This window comes from Tachysurus vachellii, chromosome 26 (genome assembly GCF_030014155.1).
Source record: "Tachysurus vachellii isolate PV-2020 chromosome 26, HZAU_Pvac_v1, whole genome shotgun sequence".
Lineage (NCBI taxonomy): Eukaryota > Metazoa > Chordata > Actinopteri > Siluriformes > Bagridae > Tachysurus > Tachysurus vachellii.
In genome coordinates this window covers 14,233,765-14,259,180 of record NC_083485.1, presented here as the reverse complement: position 1 = coordinate 14,259,180, position 25,416 = coordinate 14,233,765, and the positions used below count along the sequence as shown (strand labels likewise).

Here is a 25,416-nt window from a genome sequence, read left to right as displayed (position 1 = left end):
AGTAGAAATTATAGTACAGTAGAAATTCCATTACAGAAATAGTTTTTTTTTTTTTTAACAATAGGTCAATTCATTTGGGAATCATATATAAATAATGCTCTTTAAATCTTTCTTGACCAAAAAAGGGTTCATATCAGTTCTGCTATTACTGTACATACGTTGTAGAAAAACAAAAAAAAGTCAAAGTAAGTGAAATGAAGCAGCTTAAATTCTTTCTGAGGACATTTCGAGTTGTGACAACTAGTCACGTGACTGCAGTATACTACCTAATCTACAGGAACTGGTTTACATTCTATATATATATATATATATATATATATAATTACTGTTGATGTATTGAGTATGCTAGTAACCTGAGCTTGCACTCCATCGGAGTCTATAGTAGGCATATGCTGGCAAAATTAACACCAAGCTGATTAGGTACCATGGGCTGAAGGGGCGGGTCCGTCGTCTTCAAAAGGGGGCGGGGCGTCGGTGGGTGTGTGTGACACAGCTGACGCTCTAGAGCCTATACCTCCATCACCTCATCATCCTCCAGCTCCGGTGTGTGTGTGCGTGCGCGCGCGTGTGTGTGCGTGTGTGTGTGAGAGAGAGAGAGAGAGAGAGAGAGAGAGAGAGAGAGAGAGAGAGCGTACACACCGCGCTTTTTTTCTTTTCCGTTTTCTCCCCCCGCCCCCTACCCTTTACCGTTTCCCCAGGAATCTGCGGATCCTAACCTAACGGCGGCGGGAGAGTCGCGCGCTCACGGACATCGGTAGAAGAGGAAGAGGAGTCGCGCGACCAGTAAGTACCTGCGGCTCTCAGCCTCCTTCGGTTCCCTAAATACCCCCCCCTACACCCCCCCCGTTAAATAAAGATGATAATGTTGCTTTACCGGCTGCGTTTTGGTTCAACGCGGGTGGTGGGGGCAGAGACACAGATTTAGAGAAAGACTCCGCGGTTTTATTACGGCTGCTTATTCGACTGAGAGTAAAGACGACAGGGTTTTATATGATGGTGAACACGGTAAGGGTGTGAGAGAAGGGGATCCAGGGTGAAGAAACGCGCTCTGGTGTTTTTTTTTTCCTTCTTTTTTTTTCTTGACCCAAACGCGTTATGTAATTACGCAACGCGTAAAGTAGACGGACAGGGAATAAAAACAGCGCGAGATGGCGTGTGTATCATCCGTACTGGGTCTTTCCATTGTGCTCTCGGGATGTAGAGCAGATTTCTGTAAGACAACATAACAACCACCTCACCTGATCTATCTCTGGATGTGTCCCATTGCTAGGCCTGTAAATCCTTTGTAAGGTGCTGTGTGATGTGCGCTCTGACATGCGCGGACAAAACGCTGCATGTTTGCAAATGCACACATCCATATATTTATATGTGTGTGTGTGTGTGTGTATGTCATAAAGGTTCATGTGTTGGATACGTCTGTGTCTGTGATGGACTCAGAGAACGAGCGCGCACGCAGGAGGGCCTGGAAAGGGATAAAGCTGAGCAATACAGCATATCAGCTTCTCTGGTCTCTTGATGCAGACCAAACCATCTCACGATTACAACCTGCATCCATCTGTGATCATCCATCTATCTCTCTCAAATGCACTGTGTGCCACGACGCCTGTAAGTTTGCGTCTGCAGCATCAGCGATGCTTCAGTAAAGAACGCAAATGTTATTTGGCGACGTCCACCAGTACGTGTGTATCGCAAGCATCATCATCATCATCATCATCATCATCATCACAGTGTCTTAGACTTTCCGGAGGTGGGAATTATCGAGGTGTGTGTGTGTGTGTGTGTGTGTGCGCGCGCGTGCATGGGAGTGATGATGTAATGCGTGTGAGTGAGCGACTGTAGCAGAGAGAGCGAGAGAGAGACAGAGAGGTAGTGGAGGCACGTGCCACTGCCACTCCAACGCAGGACCCCTGCTGGATAAACGAGAATACTGCACTCAGAAAAGACCACTTTCTAAGATGGCACATGCACTGTAATAACCTCAGTGTAGGTTATCAGCCAAGGTGTGATATAGCAGTAACTTGGGTTTGAGTGTGTGTGTGTGTGTGTGTGCGCGCGTGCATTCTTATACTTTATTCACATCACATGTTTTATATCAATCTAAATGCACATCATTACACACAGTGAGCAATAGACTTAGACATTTTATACTCAGTTCTATTATTCCATTATAATAGTGGCTGGTTTGCAACGTGAATCTTGCTAGTTGACATATTATAGTATGTTGAAATATTTTTGACGTGATTTTAGTCGTATTGGTGTCGGGGTGGACGTTGATATTGCTAGCGCAGTTTTCTAGAAGAAAGAAAATGTTAACAGTCTGAAACTCTAAGTGAGGAGCAAAAAGTTCATCATATTAATAAGAAATCGAGGGTAGAATTAGCAAAGACGTTTGTGCAAATATTGGACTCTCAGTTTCATAATGCAATGCACCTATACAGCAATTACAGCAGAGACTCAACTCAACTAGTCAGTGATCTACGAGATGATGAGTGTGATGGTGTTGATGGTAGTGCTAGTATGAAAGCTGAAGCATTGGAAGCTGAGCTGGCATGTGTACAAATAAAGAGGTGAGAAAGCTCTGCTGCATCGTTCGCGACGTGAAGCCGAAGTGAAGGCTAAATGTTGCTGGCATTCTGCGTAATGTAAGAAACCATGTGAATGAAATTAAAGATCACTCTGTTCTGTGCCTGAATTTAGCCATCTCAGTCAGGTTTGTCAGCCTGCCTTAAAATCCCAGGTTTTTATTTACTTTTGTTATTTAAAGGAAATTATTCATAACTACATTAACACTAATATGATAGTCAGAAGCATCTGTACCCTGGGAGAATTAAATCCTTGACATGTTTTTCTCTTGATGCATTATGAAAGCTGTTATGTGAAGGGTCATTACCCTCAAAATGCAACCATGAGTAAATCAATAAAATAAGTTGCATTATAATACTGTGTATGGAATTGAGGTATGAAGGGCTTGTCTAACAAGCCATACCTAGAGAAGCTGATGAAATGTAAAGAGGGGATGATGTGGGAATACAGTTACAATATCTTTCCATAAAAAAGCTCGTGTCACAGAATTAAAAAAGTTGGCATGCAAAATTTCATGTACATGGAAGAGATGCAGAGATTTTGAAGCTCATGGCCAGAAAAGGGTGAAAGGTGTCAGGCTGAGGCTAGCTGCTGATCAGCACATATGTGTTTGGTTTCACGGTTTTAATTGAGAGATTGCAAATCTCTGGTCTAAACTATATCACAGTCAGTTATACAGCAGAACCTGCAATTTAGTTAGTCTTCTTCCCAGCACCGTGCATGCCAAAGACAGAGATAAAATTAAACACAAATGTCATTTCATTATCCTGATCATGTCTCTGTTTTTAAACAATATTCTATTGCATAGTGCAATTTTTAACACTAGTATAATAATTTATAAATATAATCATTATATTTCAACTTTATTTATTTATTTGTGCTCATTATATCGTAATGACAGTGCAGGATGTTCCCAAAAAGCACAATGTAAGGCAAGAAAAAAATGCAACTTCCTGTATTTCTGTTGTATTTAATGTTATCTTATACAAACTGTACTTTCTCTCATACTCAAGTTCAAAATCACATGGAAATCACAAAGGCGACTATTGATAGCCAAATTGCTAGCAGGATTTTTGATGTTCACCCTCTTGCCTTTTTTTTTCCCCCACTTGTGCAGTGTGTGTACCTGCGGCCCAGCCTGGCTGCCCTGCCTGCCCTGGCCCTTTGGCACTGTGGCCGGCTGAGTGAGGGGCTTTGAGCTCCTGGTATGGGCAGCGTGGGCAGTGGAGCCTCCAGCCAGCGGGCCATCACAATGCGAAGTGTGGGCACACGGACCACCCCGAACGGGCCCCTGGCGCCCGCGCTGCCCCCAAACTCTGTCCGCCGGCGTCTAGATGACCGCAGCTTCAGCGCTGACCGCCTTCCGGCACCGGCCACCAAGACAGCAGGCGTCACTGCCAACGAGCACTCCGAGCGCGCAGCCGCTTCTCACAATGCTAATCGGCAGCACACCGTCAACGGTGAGCGGCTGCTCTCGAATGCTTCTTTCTCCAATGGGCCCATGAGGAGGGAACCAGGCCACAGGCGAGGAGAGAGCCTGGATCTGTGTGGAAACAGCATAGTGCTCAACAACAACAACAATGAAAACAAGAACAGCAGCCATCAAGCACTAGCGCAGCAGCACAAGGACAAGAGCAAAGCTAAGACGGACAACCACAACCCTCCCAACATCATGCCCATCTCTGGCAAGCTGGAGCAAGCACAGGTACAGCACGGCCTGAACACCGAGGGGAAGGTATTTCATTTTGGTGTGGTTTAAGTCCATTTTGTTTGTCGCTCCTTCTGCATACAGTACATGCATAAAATGCAGTGAAGTGTACACACAGGTACTTAGCATGCTATAAAGTATGCACTGATGTATATTGTGCTTATAGAAATACATACTGGAGACTAGTTTATGATGTCATACCATAAAGAGCAATGAGAAACAATTTACTGCTTCTTCTACAGTTTTCCCACAAAATTACTGATATATCAGAATCAGGTTTATTGGCCAAGTGTGTTGACACACACAAGGAATTTGGTTCCCAGCTGTTTGTGACTCTCAAAAGTACAGACATAAATAACACTATACTATACAAGACAAGACAATACAGACTATAGAAGACAATGCAGACGATGTGAGACATTATAGACAGTGAGAGTATTAAATATGAATACAGAATATATGACTGATCAGTTGTGTACATAAAGTGTGAGAAGTGCATAGTAGTGCAAATAACAATATTGTGTAATATTATGCTTTTGTACAATATGCAGCAGCAGTAGTGTGTAACATATCGTCGCTGTCAGACGGAATCCTCGTATCTCCAAAACCGTTATTTTTCAGGAAATTAAAAAAACGCCGTACCTTATCTGCAGTGCACAGGGTTTAGTCCGCGTTGCAGTGGATTGTCTTGCGCTAAATTCCTGTCCTCAGACAAGCACCAGAACTAGCGGGGGTCAAGATTTTTTTTTCTTTGAGCCCAGTGTTTTGAAGACATTTACCTCAGAAGACGTGTTGATTCGTTGCGACTCTTCTTGAGGAGAAATATGCCGCGAAGCTCTCCCGCGGAGTGAGGAAGAGGTGGACAGTTGAAGTGTCCAATGAAGTTATGAGATTTGCCCTCAAGCTATTTTCAAGACTTTAGATTGGTTAATAACTTGTAAAAATAACAGACCCACGTGGGGACTGACCAATAGCATCGATATGTGAAAAAATATGAGATTGACCAAATTTGGACATACGAGGTTTCCGCCCGACAGCGACGATATACTGATGATGTGATGACTGACAGTTCTGATATACTCTATTGTCTGAAATTATACTCGAATTAAAGCAACAGTAAAATGGATAACATGGCACAAAAAACATGGCTTTCTGCAAGTAGCTTGCAGTTAAACTTTCTAACCCGTAGACCAAATCCCAAAATCATACACTGAGGGATGCACTTATGTAGGAACACATTTATCCATCATTTTCACAAAGTAAAACCACTACCTAATACTTGGTAAGCAGTCATTTTGTCAAAACTCATGTGTTGTGTACTGTGTGTATGTCTGTTTAAAACATTTTGTACGTAATCAAATTCAACAGCAATTACTTTGCTATTTTAGGATCCTGACGCACTGGTCCGTCCTTCTGCCTTTAAGCCTGTGGTGCCCAAGAGCTTTCATTCCATGCAAAACCTGGTGTGCCCCCTTCAGGCCAGTGTGGCTGCAGGCGGAGGCACGTCGGGCAGCGGTGCAAGTGAGAGAGGTGGCCAGGGAACCTCAGGAATTCGCCCAGATGAGGAAACCCCTAACAACCGAGGAACACACTCTGGTGGAGGTATTCGAGCTGGCCAGGGCAGCCTGTCTGATTCTGGCAGGAATTCTCTTACCAGTCTGCCCACATATGCAGGTACAGGCTCAGGCTATGGCCCTCCACCAGCCCTTGGGCCCCTCAGTGCCTCCACCAGCCACATCAACCGCCTGGGAACTGCAACAACTGGCCTGGACAAGCCAGATAAACCAGGCTACCAGAACGGGCTGAGTGCCTCTGACAGTGGCCACTCATCTTCGGGCAAGAGCTCGTCATCTTATCAGCGCCTCAGCCACTTGAGTGATGCACCGGCGCCCTTGCGGCCATCGCCATCCTCCGACGACGTCATTCGTGACCTGGAGGACCGCTTATGGGAGCGAGAGCAAGAGGTGAGGATGAAGGTATTTAATCATAGCTCAGTTTGTTTAAATTAAATTTCATGTGCACATTCCTGCGCTGATTATGCTTTGTCTTATTCCTCATTCCCAGATGCTCCATATGAGACGGAACCTGGATCAGAGCGAAGCGGCGATCGTGCAAGTGTTCGAGGAAAAGCAGCGGGTGTGGGAACGTGAAATGGAAGAACTAAGGCAGAACTACGCCGGGCGACTGCAGCAGGTGACCCGGCGTGCCCAGCGTTCACAGCAGGCCCTGCAGGCCCAGATCAGCCGTCTGCAGCAGGACAAGCGCAGGCTTCAGGAGGAGATGACGCTGCTCCTGGCCCAGCGTGAGGAACTGGAGAAGAAATGCCTGGACTACAGGAAGGAGCAGGCTGACCTCCTGCCCAAGCTGGAGGAGACCAAGTGGGAGGTAAGAGGATAGACTGCAATGAAATACTTTGGTTAGAAGTATCCTTACTGCAAATATATTCAGTCAGGCAAGACTTTGTAAAACTTTGTAAACAGTTTAGACTGATTGCTTACATTTCAGATTCAGAGAAGCTTTTTGGTGGCCAACCTTATTGGTGGCCAAACTGTTTTAATTCAGTTAACAGGATTTTTAAGGCTAGTTCATATTATAAATTGGCCAACATAGACTGGGATACTATTTTTTGTTTAGTTTTGTCTTTTTCCAAAGAGTATTACGGGATCTTTTATATAATATTTTAAATCTAGATAATAATTTGGTGATGTTAGCAGAATTGATAACTCTAATGTAATGTTCATATATAATGTCCAGTCTCTTACAGTTTCTTTCATCACTGTTTTTGTTTAATGGCCCAAAAAGTCATCTCTGACAAACAAGCATCAGCAGCGACTAAGCTGCTCTAAGAAACCCTGAACCTTTAAATTAAACCAGTAATCTAGTCAGGAGTCTGGTACATTTCATCAAAGATCTCATTTATAACATTTCATGCATGTTGGTTCCCATTTTTCCATGAACTTGCTCTAGAAAACTTTATTTTCCTAATGAAAGTGTGAAGGACCAATCAGGTTGAGGTCTTCACGATCCTAAAGGGTGGGGCCAGAAAAGTGTAGAAAAGATGCTTTGTATTGTGTTGACGGAGCGTCTTCTGCTGAGACTCCCAGTTATTTAACTGACCAGACAATAACGAGTCGCCCATAGACTGGACTGACAATGACAATTGACAATTTGACAATTTATTTATATAGCACAGTTACTTACAACTTCTGTCGACCAATGTGCTTTCCATTAGGTAATTAAAAACAGAAAAACACACAACAAAACAAACAGAAAAATCATACAGATAATCCATCAAACAAATAAAAATGTCTTTAGCCTGGGCTTAAAAATATTAAGAGAAGAGGCTTGTCTAATGGACAGTGGCAAGGCGTTCCAGAGCCTGGGGGCAGCAATACAAAAAGCACGATCTCCCCTGCACTTAAGCCTCGACTTTGGGGTAAACAATAGATCCTGTTGGAAGACCGAAGGGATCTAGTGGGTTGATACGCAGTCAATAACTCACTGAGATTAGGGGGGGGGCAAACCATTTAGAGATTATAAACGAGGAGCAAAATTTTAAAATCCACTCTAAAACAAACAGGCAACCAGTGTATTGAGCGTAGAATAGGAATAATATGCTGGACTGATCCATTTTTAATGGCCCACTTGAGGTAGTCAGTTGATTAGCATCCTCTTTCTAACCTCTCTACTGTTACCGGTGGCTTTTTAGTGGCATGGCTAGCATACCCCATATGCTTCTTTCTCCCCATTTAGTCCCCTTTAACTAAAGTTGAACAGCCGTGACCCGGAGCGCACCCGTATGGCCATCATTCGCTCTGCTTGCTCTCCAGGTGTGTCAGAAGGCAGGTGAGATCTCCTTACTGAAACAACAGCTGAGGGAGAGCCAGGGTGAGGTGACCCAGCGTGCCGGAGAGATGGTGGCCCTGAGGAATCAGCTGAAGGAGCTGAACGCCCAGCTGAGGGAGCGAGAGCAGGCCGAGATCAGCCTGAAGGAGTCCTTCTGCACCAAGACGCTGGAGCTGGAGCGCTGCGAGGCAGAACTGCAGGCCATGCTGGCCGAGGTGCTGACTTACCCTAAACCCAGCCCTTAGAATGGCTCTGCCTGGATAGCCATATAGTTAAAAAAATACTGTATACATTTAAAATATATGTCATGCATCAGAGCTTAAAAATGAGGCAGTGGATGGGGACTAAGTTATTGGTCAGTGCCTGTTATATCAGCTTTGTTATAATTTTCCTACATTACATTGTAGAGAAGTGTTTCCTAGTCCTGCTCCTAAACTGTTAGTAGCTAGGACGCCTATAGGGATGACTACAATGACGAGAAATGTATTCAGATGTATTCATACCATAGCCATTAACATCACTACGCAACAACTCTAACATACACCAACCATTCTACAATTCTTTTGTTGAACATGAAAGAAAACTGATGAAAAAAAGACATTAAATGCAAGCAGAAGCAGGTTAATTAGTCAAATTAGCCAATGTCGTATGTTATATCCTCTGTTATACTCTAATATAGTCAATTCTGTTCTATCATGTGTGGAAAATCCTATTTTCAACATGCAGGTAATTCATCCTAGCTTCAACACGAATCAGGAAAATCAAATTGGTGTTTGTTGTCTAGGAGAAAGCAAAGGAATCTTTTTTTTCTCTGTCATTATACATAGATTTAAAGTTTTCATTTCCTTTCCCCTTATAACCCTAACTCAGTGTATCCACTCATTATGAAGACTTTCATGATGTTAACATGTACAAAATGTTCAGGGAAGCCCAACTCCTGTACTAGATAGTCACTGAACCGCATCCAGTGTAGTGTTTTTCTATCCGTGTTCAGCTCATCAGTTAATTTTTCTTTTGACAGAACACACACACACACACACACACACACACACACACACACACACACACACACACACACACACACACACACACACAGGAAAAATACATAAAAAAATTTCTGCTCATTGTATTTAAATATCTGTAGACTGTGTGTATAGTCAGGTAACTAAATGAACTCATTGCTTAGACATTTTACCCATTTTTACTCAATCTTTTCTCCTTCAAATTTTGTCCTACTCTTTAGGTGACTGTCCTTAGAGACAAGCTGAGTGCATTTGAGACGGAGGTAGCCGGGCTGAAGAAAGCCCTGAGTGAGATTAGCAGCACTGCTGGCACTCGTACCCCCGAATCTGGCTTAGCCGACATGGGTCAGCTGGTGCTTTCTCGGAGTCGGGAACGCCTCCTCTCGCCCATGAGCCCACCAGAGACACCAAGCTCTTTGCCCCCTCTTTCGTCACTTCCCTCTGTGCCCTCGTTGCCCCCTGTGCCCTCGCTCCCCCCTTTGCCAGCACTGCCTGCCCCGGACCCACTGCTCAACCTGCAGAGCGATGATTCCAAGGTCCAGCGGCAGGAAGCAGGCGACCTGCGGCGTCAGCTGGAGCTACTTCAAGGGGAGCTGCGTCTGGAGCGGCAGCAGCGTGAGCGCCAGGCACTCACTTTTGCCCATGAGCGCCAAACCTGGCAAGGAGAAAAAGAGCGCGTGCTCAAGTACCAGGCACAGCTGCAGCTCAGCTATGTAGAGATGCTGCAGAAGAACCAGGCACTGGAGGAGCGTGTGGACCAGCTCGGGGCCCAGCTGGCCACTCCCATCCTGGTATCACCGGCAACATCAACTTCACCGCCACCCTCTGCAAGTCTTGATGTACCCACAACATCACCTGTGGCTGTGTCAGTCACCTCTCCGACTCCCCCGGTCGAGGAGAAGAAGGGGCCTGCCCTGCACCAGCTGGCACCCCCGTGGCCCATTCCCACTCGTCTGGAGAGGATTGAGTCTACAGAGATATGATGCCAGTAAATGTGACCTCTTTGATGCAGTACAAAAAAAAAAAGAAAAACTTAGAGCACCAGTTACAATAGCGTTAAGTACAAACCCTTCTGAAACAAAAACGTCATGTCTGTAACTTCTAAGGACAGTCCAAGGATGCCCTGCTGAGTGAGGCAGACCTCAGGGTTGAGGGGTGCAAGTTGCTAAGTAATATGTTTGTGTGGCCTTATGACTGACCTAGGAAAAGCTCTTGATCCTAAAAGGTGTTGGTTTGGGTTGTGGGGGTGTAGGAAGAGCTGGCCCTAAGTCTGTAGCCAAGAGGAGCGGGAGTAGATCGAACACTCAGGGGATAAGGGATCAGGCATTATTAATCCAGATTTAAGCCTAGACTGTTGTATGCTAGCTCTCAATGCACGGTTCGCGATGTGTCACTATATAAATCTAGATCAACAGATCTCAAGTTAAACTTTAAAATTAACACATACTATTTAAAGGTGCAGTTTGATAAACTAAAAAAAAAGTAACCAATTAGTGTAAATTGCAGTATTTGCCATTGCAGAAATGGGTTCAATTCCCAGAGCTGGAACGGAGCTACCAACCTCCAACCCCTGTCCCTTATATGTAACGGGTCACTGGGGAGACACGGTCAGCAACCATAAAGCTAAACAAAATTATGAACTGCTCCTTTAAATAAGATTTCTCCAGACCTTACAGCAAACAAGAAAAAAAAAACAATTATATAGAATAGCATCCATATTGGCTGAAAAGACTCTTTTTTTAAAAAAAATCTTAATTAGAAACTACAGGGAGTGACATGATCCTCTTCCTGTATATGGTGCTTGTCCATACCACACCAGTGTGTGTGGTTTGTTTTGTTTTGTTTTGTTTATTTCAAAAATGAAGGACCAAATATTTAGGAGGCGTTGCTGGTCTCGAGTTCCCTCATAGTGGACGTAGTCGCGGTAGTGATAACCAGTGGACTCCAAGACCTGGTGCGTTGTATAGGAGCGTGCCTCAACCCTCCTGCTCTGATAGCGAAAGCAGCGGCGGAGGACCCACACGTGGTCATTCGACACGAAAGCATATTACCAGAACATTTCTGCTTTTCACCTTTGTATTCCATGTTTCAGAAACGTGTAGAATATATTAGAGAGCGAGTGAGAGGTATTTAAAAAAAAAAAATAGTTTAATGCACTTTGCTTTGGCCTCAGACAATGTTTCTTTTTAAGAGAGGTGTTTGGTTTATGAAGCTGCTAGTTAGAGGAGGAGTGAGCGGCTGAGCCAAAAAAAAAAAATAATAATAAAATAATTAATGAAAGATAAAAAGTGCTAAGAAGGCAATTAGGACAGCTCGTGGTTGGAGAACGGCGCACTTCTGAAGCACGGCTCGTCCAACGCTTATGAACTAATGAGTCTGTTTAAGTGGGACCTTCTTCCAAAAAAAGAATATGTGTTAATGTATACTTTTTGAAAGTATCATTTAGAATATTTGACTTAAAAAAAATAATTATATATATATATGTATATATATATATATATATATATATATATATATATATATATATATATAAAATATGCAGTAGATTGAAGTGATGTTTTGAAGTAAGTACACCGTGTACACAGGCTTCGTTGCCATATAAAGTGAGTGGGATCTAAAGAGTGAAATGTGACTGGTGTGCTTACGAGGGGGAGTTGTAGGTAGGCAGGTAGTGCGAGTGTGTAGTATGGATTCAGATGGTTTAGATATATTTACAAGAAGAAGGTGGAGGTGGAAAAAGTGGTAGCATTAAATTCAAAACAAACAAACGAAAACAACCCACCTTTTGTCACAAAGCCTACATCATCCTAAAGGAGAGCATGTAACGATCATGGATCCGACAAATTATTTTAGTTTATTTTTTCTTTATTGAATGGCCAATCATTCACATTTTTGTTGCACACTTGTTTCTGTTAAGGGCAAGATAGCAACTCTAATTTAAAAAATTTTTTTTGGTTCTAATACTTAGAATGAAATTAGTTCATCTGCAAATTAAATCACTCAGGAATCACTTTTTTGGGCCGAATAGCGAAAAGGGGCATAGTGAAAAATATTATATTAAATGAAGCCCTCAGTGGCTTAATCAGCTCCTTATAACACAGTATATCTGATTTATATCTCATTAGGCTTGTGCTGATAATGAGTAATACAATACAACGCAATACGACGTTTGATCGGTTGAGTAATGGGTGAGTTGACATGCCAAAATATCGTATCTTGATACTTAAATATATAAGTATATATCTAATTATTTAGGTTTTGTTAGCAAAATGCCACATTTATTTTTTATATCTGGAACTTGAGTTTTGTAAATCTGATATTTAATTTCACTGTAATTACTGCACATTAAGTTTTGAGCTTAAATTTACAAAATAGAGTTTCCTTTTAAGTCAATTCAAATTCTACTTAAAATTCAATTTTAAAATAGTCAAATATACAGGATGGAAATTCTATGTAATCAGTCAAGAACCAGAATTGTACGCGAATTTAAACTGAACGAAAATTTTGTGTGAAGAAAAGCCAAATTCTTAATTTAAGTTCAAAATGAATTTGGTTAAATCGAAATTTTAATTCGACCTCACAACCATAAAGAAACATAAAATTTAAACCCAGCCATCGGTACATCAGCCAAAGTCATCAGATAAAAGCAAATATACAAAACGAGTCCAGTCATTTTTGAGTAATGATAAACGTTGCACATGTTCTGATGATACCCAAGATATTATCCAAAAGGTTATTGCAATTTATTTGTCATTTATTTCAAAGTGATTAACATTATGTATTACAGAATCAATATCAGATGGCGCAGCTTTAAAGCCATAAAACTTTGCATATGCTTTGTGATATTTGATTCAATACCAGTCTGATATCAGAGCTGTGACCAGAACCTGATACTGATCGGATCAGACAATTGAAAATGCTGTTTGGTGGAAAAATTGAACACGATTGCATCTTCACAAGAGATTTCAGGTGGATATCCATCAGCACCGTGCAAATAATAATAATAATACTGTTGTAATAACAATCAAGTAAAATCTGTTGATTATTATCAGCACATGCCTAATTTAATGTAATCATATAATTGTGAAAACTAAAAAACTACACTGCTCTAATATTTTTCCCCATACACAATTATAATCATGATTTTTTTCTTATCATGTGAGCAGATTTGCGAGTTGTATTTATTTGTTTGTTTATTTATTTATTTATTTATTTATTTCTTAGCTTTATGACACTCGGTGTTAAGCGAGACATAATCTACAAAGCTTTAGATGGACACCACCCCTCTACTGTCTTTGGCCACATTTGCTGCTATGTAATTCTGTTGTGTCCTGCTGTGTTCTTGGTAGAGACAAAGGGGCAGTCGACTGCATGTAAATATCATTGTTATTTATGTGTACATATCTATTCTATCCAAATATACCGAGCTATTGCGTGTGAATACTTTTGTGAATTAATAAGACTGACATGTCAGCTTTTATTTTTCAAACTATCAATATAGGAATATAATATAATATATTAAAATCTTTAAAAAAAAAAAAAACAAAGGAAAAAAGTTCGATCGGCCATTACGTGTTATAAGAAGGGAAGACCATGAACGCCCCTGATGTCTGTTATCCCCTGTCTCGAAAATATTTCTCGAAATGTTTGAAAGGGAGGACAAAATCTCGCAAACAGTTTTCATTCTGATTTTTTTATGCTTCAAAAATCGCTTGGGAAAAAAAGAGCATATCTTAGCAAATATGAATTCAATTAATAAAGATGTGAATAAAAATGAATGATATAAGTATGAGGGTTTTTTTACATTCTGTTTTCATCGCAGGATGATGGAATGAACGATAGAGTGAGCGAAGGGTACCACATGAGACGCGATAAATCAAATTCGATTCACATAAACACAGGGGGGTGAGTTGTACCAACAAGGATAAGATTCATCAGAGTTTTGTTTTATTTTATTTTAATTTGTGTTGTAATGCTTACTTTTAATCATGGCTTAACAGCGATTAAATCTCTCATTAAACTGATCTGGGATTAATTCTTTGTACAGCCGAGATTTTACCCTAGTTACTACGCAGTGCAATATGTTCTGCAGATTGGCTTAAAAGCATAAAGCTGAAAATCCAGCTCATGAAATTTCACTATACATAAAATATACTCTCTATAATTATATACAGCACATGGATTTATCCTAAAGAGTACAGAATGACCATAATACGTCATTTTTGGGAAATATGGCCTAAGGCAACAATGAGATGAATTATTATAAACCATTTTCACAACTTTAATATCACAAATATTATTTTTAAAGTCCATTTTATTTCCTTTACTCCATCTAACACCTGGAATAAGTGAAAGTGACGTGACGTACGGCTAAGTACGGTGACCCATACTCAGAATTCGTTCTCTGCGTTTAACCCATCCAAAGTGCACACACACAGCAGTGAACACACACACACACACACCGTGAACACACACCCGGAGCAGTGGGCAGCCATTTATGCTGCGGCGCCTGGGGAGCAGTTGGTTGTTCGGTGCCTTGCTCAAGGGCACCTCGGTCGTGGTATTGCCGGCCCGAGACTCGAACCCACAACCTTAGGGTAAGGAGTCAAACTCTCTAACCATTAGGCCACGACTTATTAGGCCACGACTTGAATAAATGTAAACTAAAGTAGGATCCTTTGACTGACAGGGTCAGGGAAGTGTAGTCTGTGATTTTTCACATTTACATAACAGTTACTGGGATCCCTGGGTGCAATAAAATCCCACTTCAGATACAAGATCATGTTAAAGCAATAGCTTGAAATCAAACACACTAATATATCTTTTTTAAACTAATTGCAGATAAATAAAAAGGACAACAACAACGATGATGATGATGGTGATGATGATGATGATGGTGATATGACGTCACCACCTACTAGAAAATAAAATAATAATAAAATAATCATTATTGTTGTTGTTACTTTTATTATTATTATTATTATTATTATTATTATTTCTAGATGTAGAATGTAGTGAAATATGATTATTTAAAAAAAAAAAAACTTTTACAGCTTACTTTGATCTTGTAGTAATTTGTCGTTCCATATTTTATCTATAATGATGACGCGTTTAATAAAAACAACAACAACAAATAATCATAAAAGCATAAATATAAATAAAAAAATATCTAATTTGCAGTAAAAGTGAAAATACTTCTTACACCATCCGTTTGTCTGATATCAGCCACCGTAGCACGTGTCACGTGACGTCTCGCCGCACTCATGGAGGCACACGTGTAGCGCGAGCTGACCTCGTGTAATGGATTTGTGTTTTGTTGTGCGCGAGACGCTTTAATCGGTTGTGACGTAAGCGTTTATATTAGTGAGTATATTTGTGTTTATATGTTTGTGATGATTAGTAGAATGAATGACGACAATAGCAAGGAGGCACTGGGGAACAAGGTTATTTGACAAGGTTATTAGACATAAAATACATTAAAATAAGCATGAACTTTAGCATTTTATAAGATTTAGGATTTAAAGCGTTTATTGTCATTTGCACAGTAAGGAAAGTTTCCCAGAACAATGAATTTCTTTCTTTGCTGTCCACAGTGAATGCCTGTAAATTGTGTTTTAAAAAGTAAAATTAATTAAATAAAAATCTAGCACACATAAACACAAGCGTAGTAAACACAATTCACATGCAATAAGACATTCATTGTTGCAAATGATGCATAATTAAATTTAATCTAAAATCTGGTTGGGACCGGTAAAAAAAGATTAAATACACGAATAAACATTGTTTGTTTATTAATTTTCCCCTTTAGAATTCCATGAGGATGTCTGCACGGGCGCTGTGGCGTCGAGCGGCTACGCTGCGTGCATGCGTCCGATCGCCGCGTTGGTCAGTGCACGGAGCTCAGCACCTCTGTTCAGAGAGCGAATATGGAAGCGTACAGCAGGACGAAAAGACGCAAACGTTGCAACAGGGCACTGAAAATGTCGAGGGGTGCTTGTTGGTATACAATCCCTCTGCTTACTACCAGTCCAGAGCAGAGAGTTCTGCCATCCAGGGAGGTTCCGAGAGAGTAGAGGAAACCTCTCAGCCTGTCCCAAGTCCTGGGTTCAGACAACAAAATAATCGCTATATGATCGGTCCCTCGCGCAATTTATCTATCTCAAAAAATGCCCAGCTTGGTTTTGCTTATAATAAGGACATCACTGACAAAAAGTGTAAATTTGATCCTCCTAAAGATAAGGTCTCCATGTATATAAAAAAGGACACACGTGCCTTTCAGAGATGTAGGTCTGAGTACAGCACGATGACTCATGACATGTCTCAGCGTCCACCTGCTATTCAGATCAAAGACGGCTTGTCACTGCTTCATAAAGCTGCCTTGATGAAAAATATTGATGCCTCAAATGTAGCTCGTTTCATTTGTGAACTCGGCCGCTTGGAACCTGAACAGACCGTGATGGTCCGAGGCAACATGCGGTTCTCCACGCTGCTACGCTACAGTGTGGAGAACCTTGAGAACTTCACACATCTGCAGCTGATTGAGGTTTTGCGGGCCTTCGTGAGATTGGAATTGTCTCACCACCACAACATACTGGAATTATACGAAGCTGAATTCAGTCGCCGGTCCGGTGAAATGGAGCTGCACCAGCTACTGCTCATAGCTGACCTGTGGCGATGCCTCGGACGCTCAGTCCCCCAGTACATAGACAAATTGTGTGACTGTGTTAGCAAGCATTTTAATCAGATGGGTCCACCAGAGCTGGTCCAGTTTGTGTATATACTGGGTGAAAGCAGACAATGTCCTTCATTTGTTCTTCAGTCTGTAGAAGACATTATAATGCGCCATCTAGAAGACCTGAAGGGTGAAGAAGTGGGAGCTGTTTGCTTGGGTTTGTTTAAAACTCAGAATTCGCTCTCAGTGGGAGCTCTCCGCAGGCTTGTGGACCGAGCGTGTGTTGTAGTTAAGGAAATTAGTGACTTTGGTATTGTGAATGTGATGAAATTATTGAGATTCAGCCACCTGGACCACCTCCACTGGTTGGAGTTGCTCAGCTCTGAAGTGCCTCGTCGCGCACCACAGATGGCTGTCCAGGGCTTAATGCATATTGCTTTGACCTGCTCTGCACTGCACTACCATGATGACCGTGTTCTCCTTGCTGTAGCAAAAAACTTACCCCAATTACCATCTCAATACAGGAGCAAGGATGCAGCTAAGCTCCTGTGGGCATTTGGCAACCTGGGCATCCTTCCTAGCCAGTGCCCCAGCCTTCACCCTCGACTCACACAAGCCCTGCGAGACAGAGAATCTGAATTCCGCAGCTACCCTGAACACCTCCTAACAGCCCTGCTTGGCTTGGCCTTTGTAGGTCAGTTCCCTCATGACTTGCTGAGTTTGGCTTTAAGCCCTGAATTCACAACCCGTGTCACAGGATTGATTGATCTCAAGAAGGATCTTTTCACTCTAGATGGAACAGTGGCGATTGAGCTGCCTGGCTGGACTGGGCCACGGATGAACCCCTTAGTCCGGGTGGAGGTGACTAAACAGCTGTGGGATTTTGCCCAGTCTGAACTGTGTCAGAAACCAGAGGTTCTTGAGGCAGAGGCTGTTCTACAGGAGCTGCTAGGAGGAAAGTTATTTGTGCACAAGCGAATGATCCTACCACATATGCGCTCTATTGACCTTGAAGTGCACTTGGATCCCAGTGGAAATCCTTTGCCTGTAGCAGCTGAGAACTACCAAAGCCAATATAATCCAGACAATGAATCCCTTTGGCCTCTGAATTGGAAAGAAATGCAAACAGGAGTAACCCTGACAGATGATCTGCTGGTGCAGTTGACAAGTGGCAAGAAAACAGCCATGTCAGCGGCACTGCCCCACCAGCAACCAGTTCTGTGTCCTGTGGAGGCTTCTACCAAAAGAGAACGCATTCTGAGTGTGGGAGTTGACCTGACTGATGATCTCCTGCATGCTATCACTAAACAGCACGAGCATTCTTCCATTCCTGGCCATGCTACCCCAGTGTCATCTGTTGCTCGGCTTGCAGTTCAGGTGACCAGTAGAAACCATTATTGTTATAGGACACAACGGTTAACAGGTCTGTATGTGATGAAAAGGAGGCAGTTAGCTTTGTCAGGGTATACAATTGTGGAGGTGCCACATTGGGAATGGATCCCGCTTCTTCGACGCTCCCTTGCTGAGAGACTTGCATACATGCACTGCAAAATTTTTAGTAGTTTTGACTCCCGAAAAAGGAAATGATTTTTAATTTGTTGTCATTTTTATTTATGTAATTGTAATATATAAAAAATGAAAATAAACCTAAAAAGCAGGATGTACTGTGTTTGTTACAAATACTGTAACTTTCCTTTCAAACTATTATTATTATTATTATTATTATTATTATTAGTAGTAGTAGTATTATTATTATTATTATTATTATTATTATTATTAGTAGTAGTAGTATTATTAGTATTATTATTATTAGTAGTATTAGTATTAGTAGTATTATTATTAGTAGTATTATTATTATTAGTATTATTATTATTATTAGTAGTAGTAGTAGTATTATTAGTATTATTATTATTATTAGTAGTAGTAGTATTAGTAGTATTATTATTAGTATTATTATTAGTAGTAGTAGTAGTATTAGTAGTATTATTATTATTAGTATTATTATTAGTATTATTAGTATTATTATTATTAATAGTAGTAGTAGGAGTAATTTACCTCAAGATGTCTCAACTAAGCTAGTTTGCTTAAAAAACATTGACTAGCTAGTTAGCAATCCCGGTTTGCTAGCTAATAATATTGTATACACTTCCAAACCTGGAAACATAAAACAGAAGTAATATGAACAATATTTTTGCTGTTTTTTCCCCCTCGTTCTTTATTGTTCGAGTCCTCAAAGGGTTAGTTTTACATTTTGAAATACATCTTCTCAAAATCACCTTAAATTACTCACTCGGGCCAAATTCCACAATTATCCTGCACTAAAAGCTTTTCATGAGTGGTTAGTCTGTTACAGATGAATTGAAAAGGAATATCAAAGGTCTAAAAAAGCAGAAAAGTGCCTCAGAAATCATTTGTTGGATGACCAAACAATTAAAAAAAAAGTGTGTGGCGCCATCAGCTGGTCAGAAGACATAAATTAATAAAATCTTTTTCCCCTACCTTTTTTTTTTTTTTTTTAAATAACAGCACTGAAGTGTCAAATTATTAGTTTATTATTTAGTTGAAATGACATTTAGTGTCGTGCAAACTGTCAAACTGAAGCTGATTTGCGTTATCACAGATTAACGGCTACCATCCTGTTGACAAAGTGTTTTTCTATAGAAACCTGTAGGATCCACCTCAAGCAGTCGGCCTTCTACAATGCTGCCTGTAACCTCGCTGATGAGAACAGAGGACAGACGGATTAAAAAAAAACACTAACATAGAGTAAGCCTGGTGATTTAGTGTCCTTCCTCTGTGAAGACTATGATGATGCTTTTTCATACTGGATATTACACACTAATGAACATTAAGCCCATCCGACTCAGTGCTAATACGATTCTTTTGTATTGAATCAACATGGCTTAGACCTCTAATCTTTTCTAATGAACAGGAAACACAATGGAGGACAGCGGCCTGTGTCATTTCTCCTCAATATTATTTTCTTGATCCACAATAATAAAAAAATGAAAACGAAAAATGAGCAATTGCAAAGGTTGTTTATGGAAACCAGTCAGTCACAATATAGCTTGTAAAATAATCTGCAAATATTAGGATTTTTTTATGTTAATTTATTCAAAATATACACAAAAATACAGACTCTTTATGTGTAGTTTATGTGGATTTGTTCATCTGGTGGTCGTACAGTAGAACAGCTACATCAAAACCTGCAAACTATTAAATATTTTATAAAATTAAATCAGATAACTGGGGGCACAGTGGCTAAGTGGTTAGCACGTTCGCCTCACACCTGCAGGGTTGGGGGTTCGATTCCCGCCTCCACCTTGTGTGTGTGGAGTTTGCATGTTCTCCCCGTGCCTCGGGGGTTTCCTCCGGGTACTCCGTTTTCCTCCCCCGGTCCAAAGACATGCATGGTAGGTTGATTGGCATCTCTGGAAAATTGTCCGTAGTGTGTGATTGCGTGAGTGAATGAGAGTGTGTGTGTGCCCTGCGATGGGTTGGCACTCCGTCCAGGGTGTATCCTGCCTTGATGCCCGATGACGCCTGAGATAGGCACAGGCTCCCCGTGACCCGAGGTAGTTCGGATAAGCGGTAGAAAATGAGTGAGAGTAAATATGATAACTTTGTAACATAAGAGATGACTGTCTCTGACATTCTACAACATTAAACCTAACTATAAACGGGTGACAAGTATGATGTTCTTCAATAAATAATTATAAGACGTGATCAATTTGTGTGGTATAAGAGGAATACAAATTCTCGAAAGCTGTTATTGTCGTGTTATTGTACTGTTATTGGGGAAGTCGTGGCCTAATGGTTAGAGAGTTTGACTCCTAACCCCGAGGTTGTGGGTTCGAGTCTCTGGCCAGCAATACCACGACCGAGGTGCCCTTGAGCAAGGCACCGAATCCCCAAACTGCTCCCGGGCGCCGCAGCATAAATGGCTGCCCACTGCTCTGGGTGTGTGTTCACGGTGTGTGTGTGCACTTTGGATGGGTTAAATGCAGAGAACGAATTCTGAGTACGGGTCACCGCACTTAGCCGTATGTCACTTCACTTAACTTATTGGAGAATAAAACTAGCATCGTGTCTGCTGCCGTCACACAACAATAGCACATGCTGTTATGTTGTCTTCCTTATTTAATTTTATGATCCGTGTCACACAACTGGTGAAAACAACACCATGAGATCTTAAGAGAAATAAGACTTTTTATTTAAATGTACACATCTGCCTGGGGAAGTTAACAAGGCCTGAAAAACATTCCAGCGAATGATAATTTACAGAATCAAAATCACGGCAGATGTGCAGTTATGTTACACACGACACACGCCATCATGCAGATCCTTCAAAACATAAAAACAACCGTTTAAAAACCAAGTGCAGGTCCAACGGTGTAATGGGGAGCAAATTAAATGTTTCCATTAGTGAAACTTTAGTAATAACTGTCTGTGATTTAACCATCAGGTCCATAAAGAAGGGACTCTTATCCTCACGTCGAGTTCCTGATTGTTTATGCGATAAGAAGCCAAAACATTATGACGAGTGCCACGAACAGAAAGAGGCGGGACAGGAACTGCTCATCCATGTGCTGCGGTGTTCCTGGAGCTGCTGCGAAGATAAAGGAAATCATGCTGTGATACGAGTTATACAGGTTGTTTTTCCATTTTGCAGATACACTGAGATTCTCCAGCGTGTCTGCACCTTAATAAAACACTAGGTGTACTGCTGAAGTGGGAAAATAATCAACAACGGGTTGTCGAGGAGTCGTTAATATAGAAACGATAACGTGTTCAAACCAGCGAGGTTAAATATTAAACTAGAAAAGTAATTAACACCTCCTGACGAATCGGAACTGAGAATTCAGTCGAGTTTAAACGACGATACAGCCGGGTGCAAAAGTTTGCATCCCCTTAGCAACAAGTCACTGTGTGTGTTTAGTTTGTAAAGTCTTCTAAATATTAAAAATATATATATACCCTTCATCACACTCTTTAAATAAAGGGATTTATAGTTAAGATGAGTGTAAACAAATGAGCTAAAAAAATAATCAACACAGTTTGTACAGATGCTTTCAGCTTCAGTCATTTAGTAGTGAATAAAGAATGAAGAGTAATAACTGCGATACGAGCTGTCGTTTTTTTTACCTGTACGAAACCCGTCATAATCGTTATCTTTGACTAATTATTATGGTGTGAATCTTAGTGACCTTGCACTATTACGTATAGCTTTGGAACGGATTTATTTGATCATCTGAGAACAGGACAACTTGCTGTGACACACAAATAAGCTCAAATATGACCAAAGAAAATCATAGTTTTTCTAAAGTAACCATCGTGTCCTGTTCCGCTCCTGCCGTCCAGCGCTCTTGGGTTTACTGGTGTTTCACGAGCAGTTCAGTGAAAGCGGTGTCGTACCTGGTGGCGGTCGTCCGTCGTTGATGTTGAACGCTGTGGCAAATATTCCAAAAGGAAACGCTCCAATACCGAAGGACATCTGGAAGCCGCCATCTCCAAACCCGAATCCTTGGAACCCCTGCAATATGAGAAACACTGATCTAAGCGTTGAAGCAGATTCCCTTAGTAATTAGAACATATAATAGAGATACGAGTGTGAGCGTCTTTATGCACTTTACGTACATTTACACTATTCTGTTCAAAGCAATCGATATTCAGGTCGAGTTTGAGAAGCGGTTACATGATGAATAAAGTACAGGAAGAGATAATCTGACTCAAAATATATATATATATATAATGTGATATTATTATTATGACGTTTTTCTATGTACAGAAAAAACATCCACAATTTCAACCCTTTTAGGTTTTACAGCTTGTCCTTCATTATCATGAGAAACAAAAACAGTCCAAAAATATAGCCCAAGGTTAAGCTTAAGGTCATCAGTTATCTATTTAATAACAGATTTGAACACATTGTCCTTCTGATTGTTGTGGAAACATTTGAAATTCTAAATATACTTCCTTTGTTTCCTTTTACAAAACATCAACATGGGGAATGCAAACTTTTGCACTAAATATCGTAGTTATTGCCAACACCTTAACGACAGCCACTTCACAGTCGTCCTTATTTATTCGATTCTGCTATAAAATTTTATAAAAGCTTTTTAAAAAAATGGCTTCCAAAAGCTTTGAGCACAAAAGAAATGTGATGCAACCTCAAACGCCGGGTGTTGTCATTACCTGAGAGGGCGACAAAAGTCGCTTTCCCACTTCTCTCTTAGGAGACGCCTGTTAATGAGTCCCATTGGGGGATGGCGTTTTTTTACTAATGAATTACTTACACACTGGCATTATGCTAACTGCCTTCCCCATGTAATAGTTTCATCACATGCGGCTAGTGCAACCAGGCCCGAGGTGTTGCAAAGCCGTGCACGCAAACCTGACAACTCGTATCTCACGTGTCAAATTGTTTAACGAGATTAAACACAGGAAGTGATTAATAAATCACACTGATTTTAAAGGATGACACAAGGACATGTTTTTAATCAGTAGTAACTGATATTAGTACTGTATGTGCACTTACGCCTCGATTTTCAGGCTCCGGTCTTTGTCCCTGAGGTCTGGGAGGAGTTCTTTCTCTGAAATCCCAACAGAAGACAGCAGATCAATACATGCTGTATAATTCACCTTTTCTTTGTATTTTTTTTTATTTTTCTCTCTTCGTAAGTATTCACCTGGGATCCTGCTGACCCGTGCTGCCTCGTCCGTACAACGGGATCACCTTATCTCTGCTGATGCCTGCTTTACATACCGGACACACCTGTCTGTTTGGCCTCGTTTCCAACCACTGCAACCAATACAAAGAGGGATTAATGAGAGAACAGAGCAACAAGCGACAAATCCGGTTTGTATATAAGGACATTGATATAAACGTACCTGATGCAAGCAAGGCCAGCTGTATGCAAGAAATCGTGGTGCAGGTCCAGTTGAGAAGAGAAACAACTAGAGTTAATATGACAGCCGTGACCGTTTTTAATACATCACAGAGTAAACATCGGTATATGTTTACGCTTACCAAAAGAGATGACCACATAAGCTTATTACTGCGTCCTTGGAAGTGTCCAAGCAGATGTTACACTCAAATGTGCTGTCCTGGCTGCCGGTCTCTCCCTGGGTCTGGGTGTTGGAGCCGGTCCCTGTGCTGTCTGGGGCTGAAGAGCTTGATGATTGACTCTGAGGCTGAGGTTGAGGTTGAGGTTGAGGCTGAGGCAGAGAGGGATGAGGCGAGGCACTGGCCATGCTGTCCTCTACTCGGGGAACAAGAGTGGACTCAGGATATGCTACTGAAAAAACACACACACACAGACAGACAGACACAAACACACACAAACACACATACACAGTCACACACACACCTAAATAAGATTGTTTATGAAATCCTTACACACATTATACCAATGGCTGCATGTCATTTATAGAAAGGCACCAAACGCATGAACATTACGTTAAAGATGATCTGGAACATTCCTCACACTAACAAACACACAGAATAAACATCTAGACGAATAAATCCACGCTTATGACCCTTTTGTTTTTAAACAATCTCTGACGTCACACTTTCTGCGCGAGACCCCTTTAATGTTAGCTGGTTAGCTGCTAAGCTAGCAGAGCTGTATAAACTTATTCACAAAACAACCTCACCTCATATGTTTCATCCAACAAGAGGAGTTAAGACTTATTCCGTCCGCTGGCTCCGATCCTTTCGGCTCAACTTTATCGACTCTTCTTCAGCTTCACTTTCAGCTGATTGCATCAAGCGACAACCCGGAAGTCTGCGTACGTCCGTACGACCGTGCGTCATGACGCAAGAGCTCCGTCATGACGCAGCGTTTCAAATGCAACACACAAACAAGTGTGTATGTTCTAGATTACATTTTATTTATTTATTTTATTTTATTTTATTATTATAATTTTTTTTTTTTGCTGAAAACGCAACTATTGGGCCGGTAAATTTTAAATGAATGCATTTTTAAAACGTTTAATACTTATCTGTATTATGTGTATTATTTTCATTTGTTTTGTTTGTTTGTTTGTTTGTTTGTTTTGTTTTTGTTTTGTTTGCTTGTTTAGTAGATATACCTGTTTAGGAAAGAACGTTTAGTAGTAATCAAAAACTATTCGTGTTCCAACCAAATATTTTTTCGTTTGTTTATTTATTTATTTGTTTTTTTGTTTGTTTATTAGTGCAATAATAAAAAAAAAAGAAAAAAAGAAAGAAAATATTTGTATTTATTGTTTTATTTGTATTTATTTAACTAAATTTTGTATACTACTACTTTGGTTCCAACCAAATATTTTTTGTCCTGTTTATTTATTTATTTGTTTATTTATTTATTAGTGCAATAATACATAAAAATAAATAAAAAATTAAAACAATAAATAAAATATTTGTATTTATTGTTTTATTTGTAATTATTTAACTAAATATTGATATACAGCTACTTTGGTTCCATCCAAATATTTTTTCGTCACGTTTATTTATTCATATTTAGTGCAATAATAAATAAAAAATACTAAAAAATAAATAAAATATTTGTATTTATTGTTTTATTTGTAATTATTTAACTAAA

General features: G+C 40.7%; 3 protein-coding genes across 11 annotated transcripts; 2 read left to right on the top strand and 1 right to left on the bottom strand.

The window, feature by feature from the left end:
• Nucleotides 1-640: 640 nt before the first annotated feature.
• LOC132840945 (leucine zipper putative tumor suppressor 3) lies at nt 641-11,542 on the top strand. 3 transcript variants are annotated; one of them, XM_060863047.1, is made up of 6 exons: nt 641-783; nt 3,701-4,288; nt 5,680-6,255; nt 6,356-6,676; nt 8,122-8,352; nt 9,381-11,542. In XM_060863047.1, exons 2-6 carry the CDS (start codon nt 3,791-3,793, stop codon nt 10,140-10,142), a joined length of 2,388 nt encoding a protein of 795 aa, XP_060719030.1. In that variant the 5' UTR covers nt 641-783; nt 3,701-3,790; the 3' UTR covers nt 10,143-11,542. The 3 variants fall into 3 exon arrangements, with proteins under 3 accessions (XP_060719030.1, XP_060719029.1, XP_060719028.1); XM_060863046.1 differs by having other exon boundaries at nt 5,680-6,267; XM_060863045.1 differs by having other exon boundaries at nt 3,701-4,318; nt 5,680-6,267.
• Nucleotides 11,543-15,383: 3,841 nt separating this feature from the next.
• LOC132841273 (FAST kinase domain-containing protein 5, mitochondrial) lies at nt 15,384-18,473 on the top strand. 4 transcript variants are annotated; one of them, XM_060863558.1, is made up of 2 exons: nt 15,384-15,522; nt 15,968-18,472. In XM_060863558.1, the coding sequence occupies exon 2, from the start codon at nt 15,974-15,976 to the stop codon at nt 18,416-18,418; it is 2,445 nt and encodes an 814-aa protein (XP_060719541.1). In that variant the 5' UTR covers nt 15,384-15,522; nt 15,968-15,973; the 3' UTR covers nt 18,419-18,472. The 4 variants fall into 4 exon arrangements, with proteins under 4 accessions (XP_060719541.1, XP_060719543.1, XP_060719540.1 ...); XM_060863560.1 differs by having other exon boundaries at nt 15,425-15,506; XM_060863557.1 differs by lacking the exon at nt 15,384-15,522 and adding an exon at nt 15,549-15,615 and having other exon boundaries at nt 15,968-18,473.
• Nucleotides 18,474-21,022: 2,549 nt separating this feature from the next.
• rnf185 (ring finger protein 185) lies at nt 21,023-24,646 on the bottom strand. 4 transcript variants are annotated; one of them, XM_060862647.1, is made up of 7 exons: nt 24,488-24,646; nt 23,862-24,129; nt 23,723-23,741; nt 23,521-23,633; nt 23,370-23,424; nt 22,247-22,364; nt 21,023-21,440 (listed from the first exon to the last, which is right to left on the bottom strand). In XM_060862647.1, the coding sequence occupies exons 2-7, from the start codon at nt 24,083-24,085 to the stop codon at nt 21,343-21,345; spliced, it is 627 nt and encodes a 208-aa protein (XP_060718630.1). In that variant the 5' UTR covers nt 24,086-24,129; nt 24,488-24,646; the 3' UTR covers nt 21,023-21,342. The 4 variants fall into 4 exon arrangements, with proteins under 4 accessions (XP_060718630.1, XP_060718633.1, XP_060718631.1 ...); XM_060862650.1 differs by having other exon boundaries at nt 21,023-21,437; XM_060862648.1 differs by having other exon boundaries at nt 23,862-24,126; nt 24,488-24,644.
• Between the last annotated feature and the right edge of the window lie 770 nt (nt 24,647-25,416).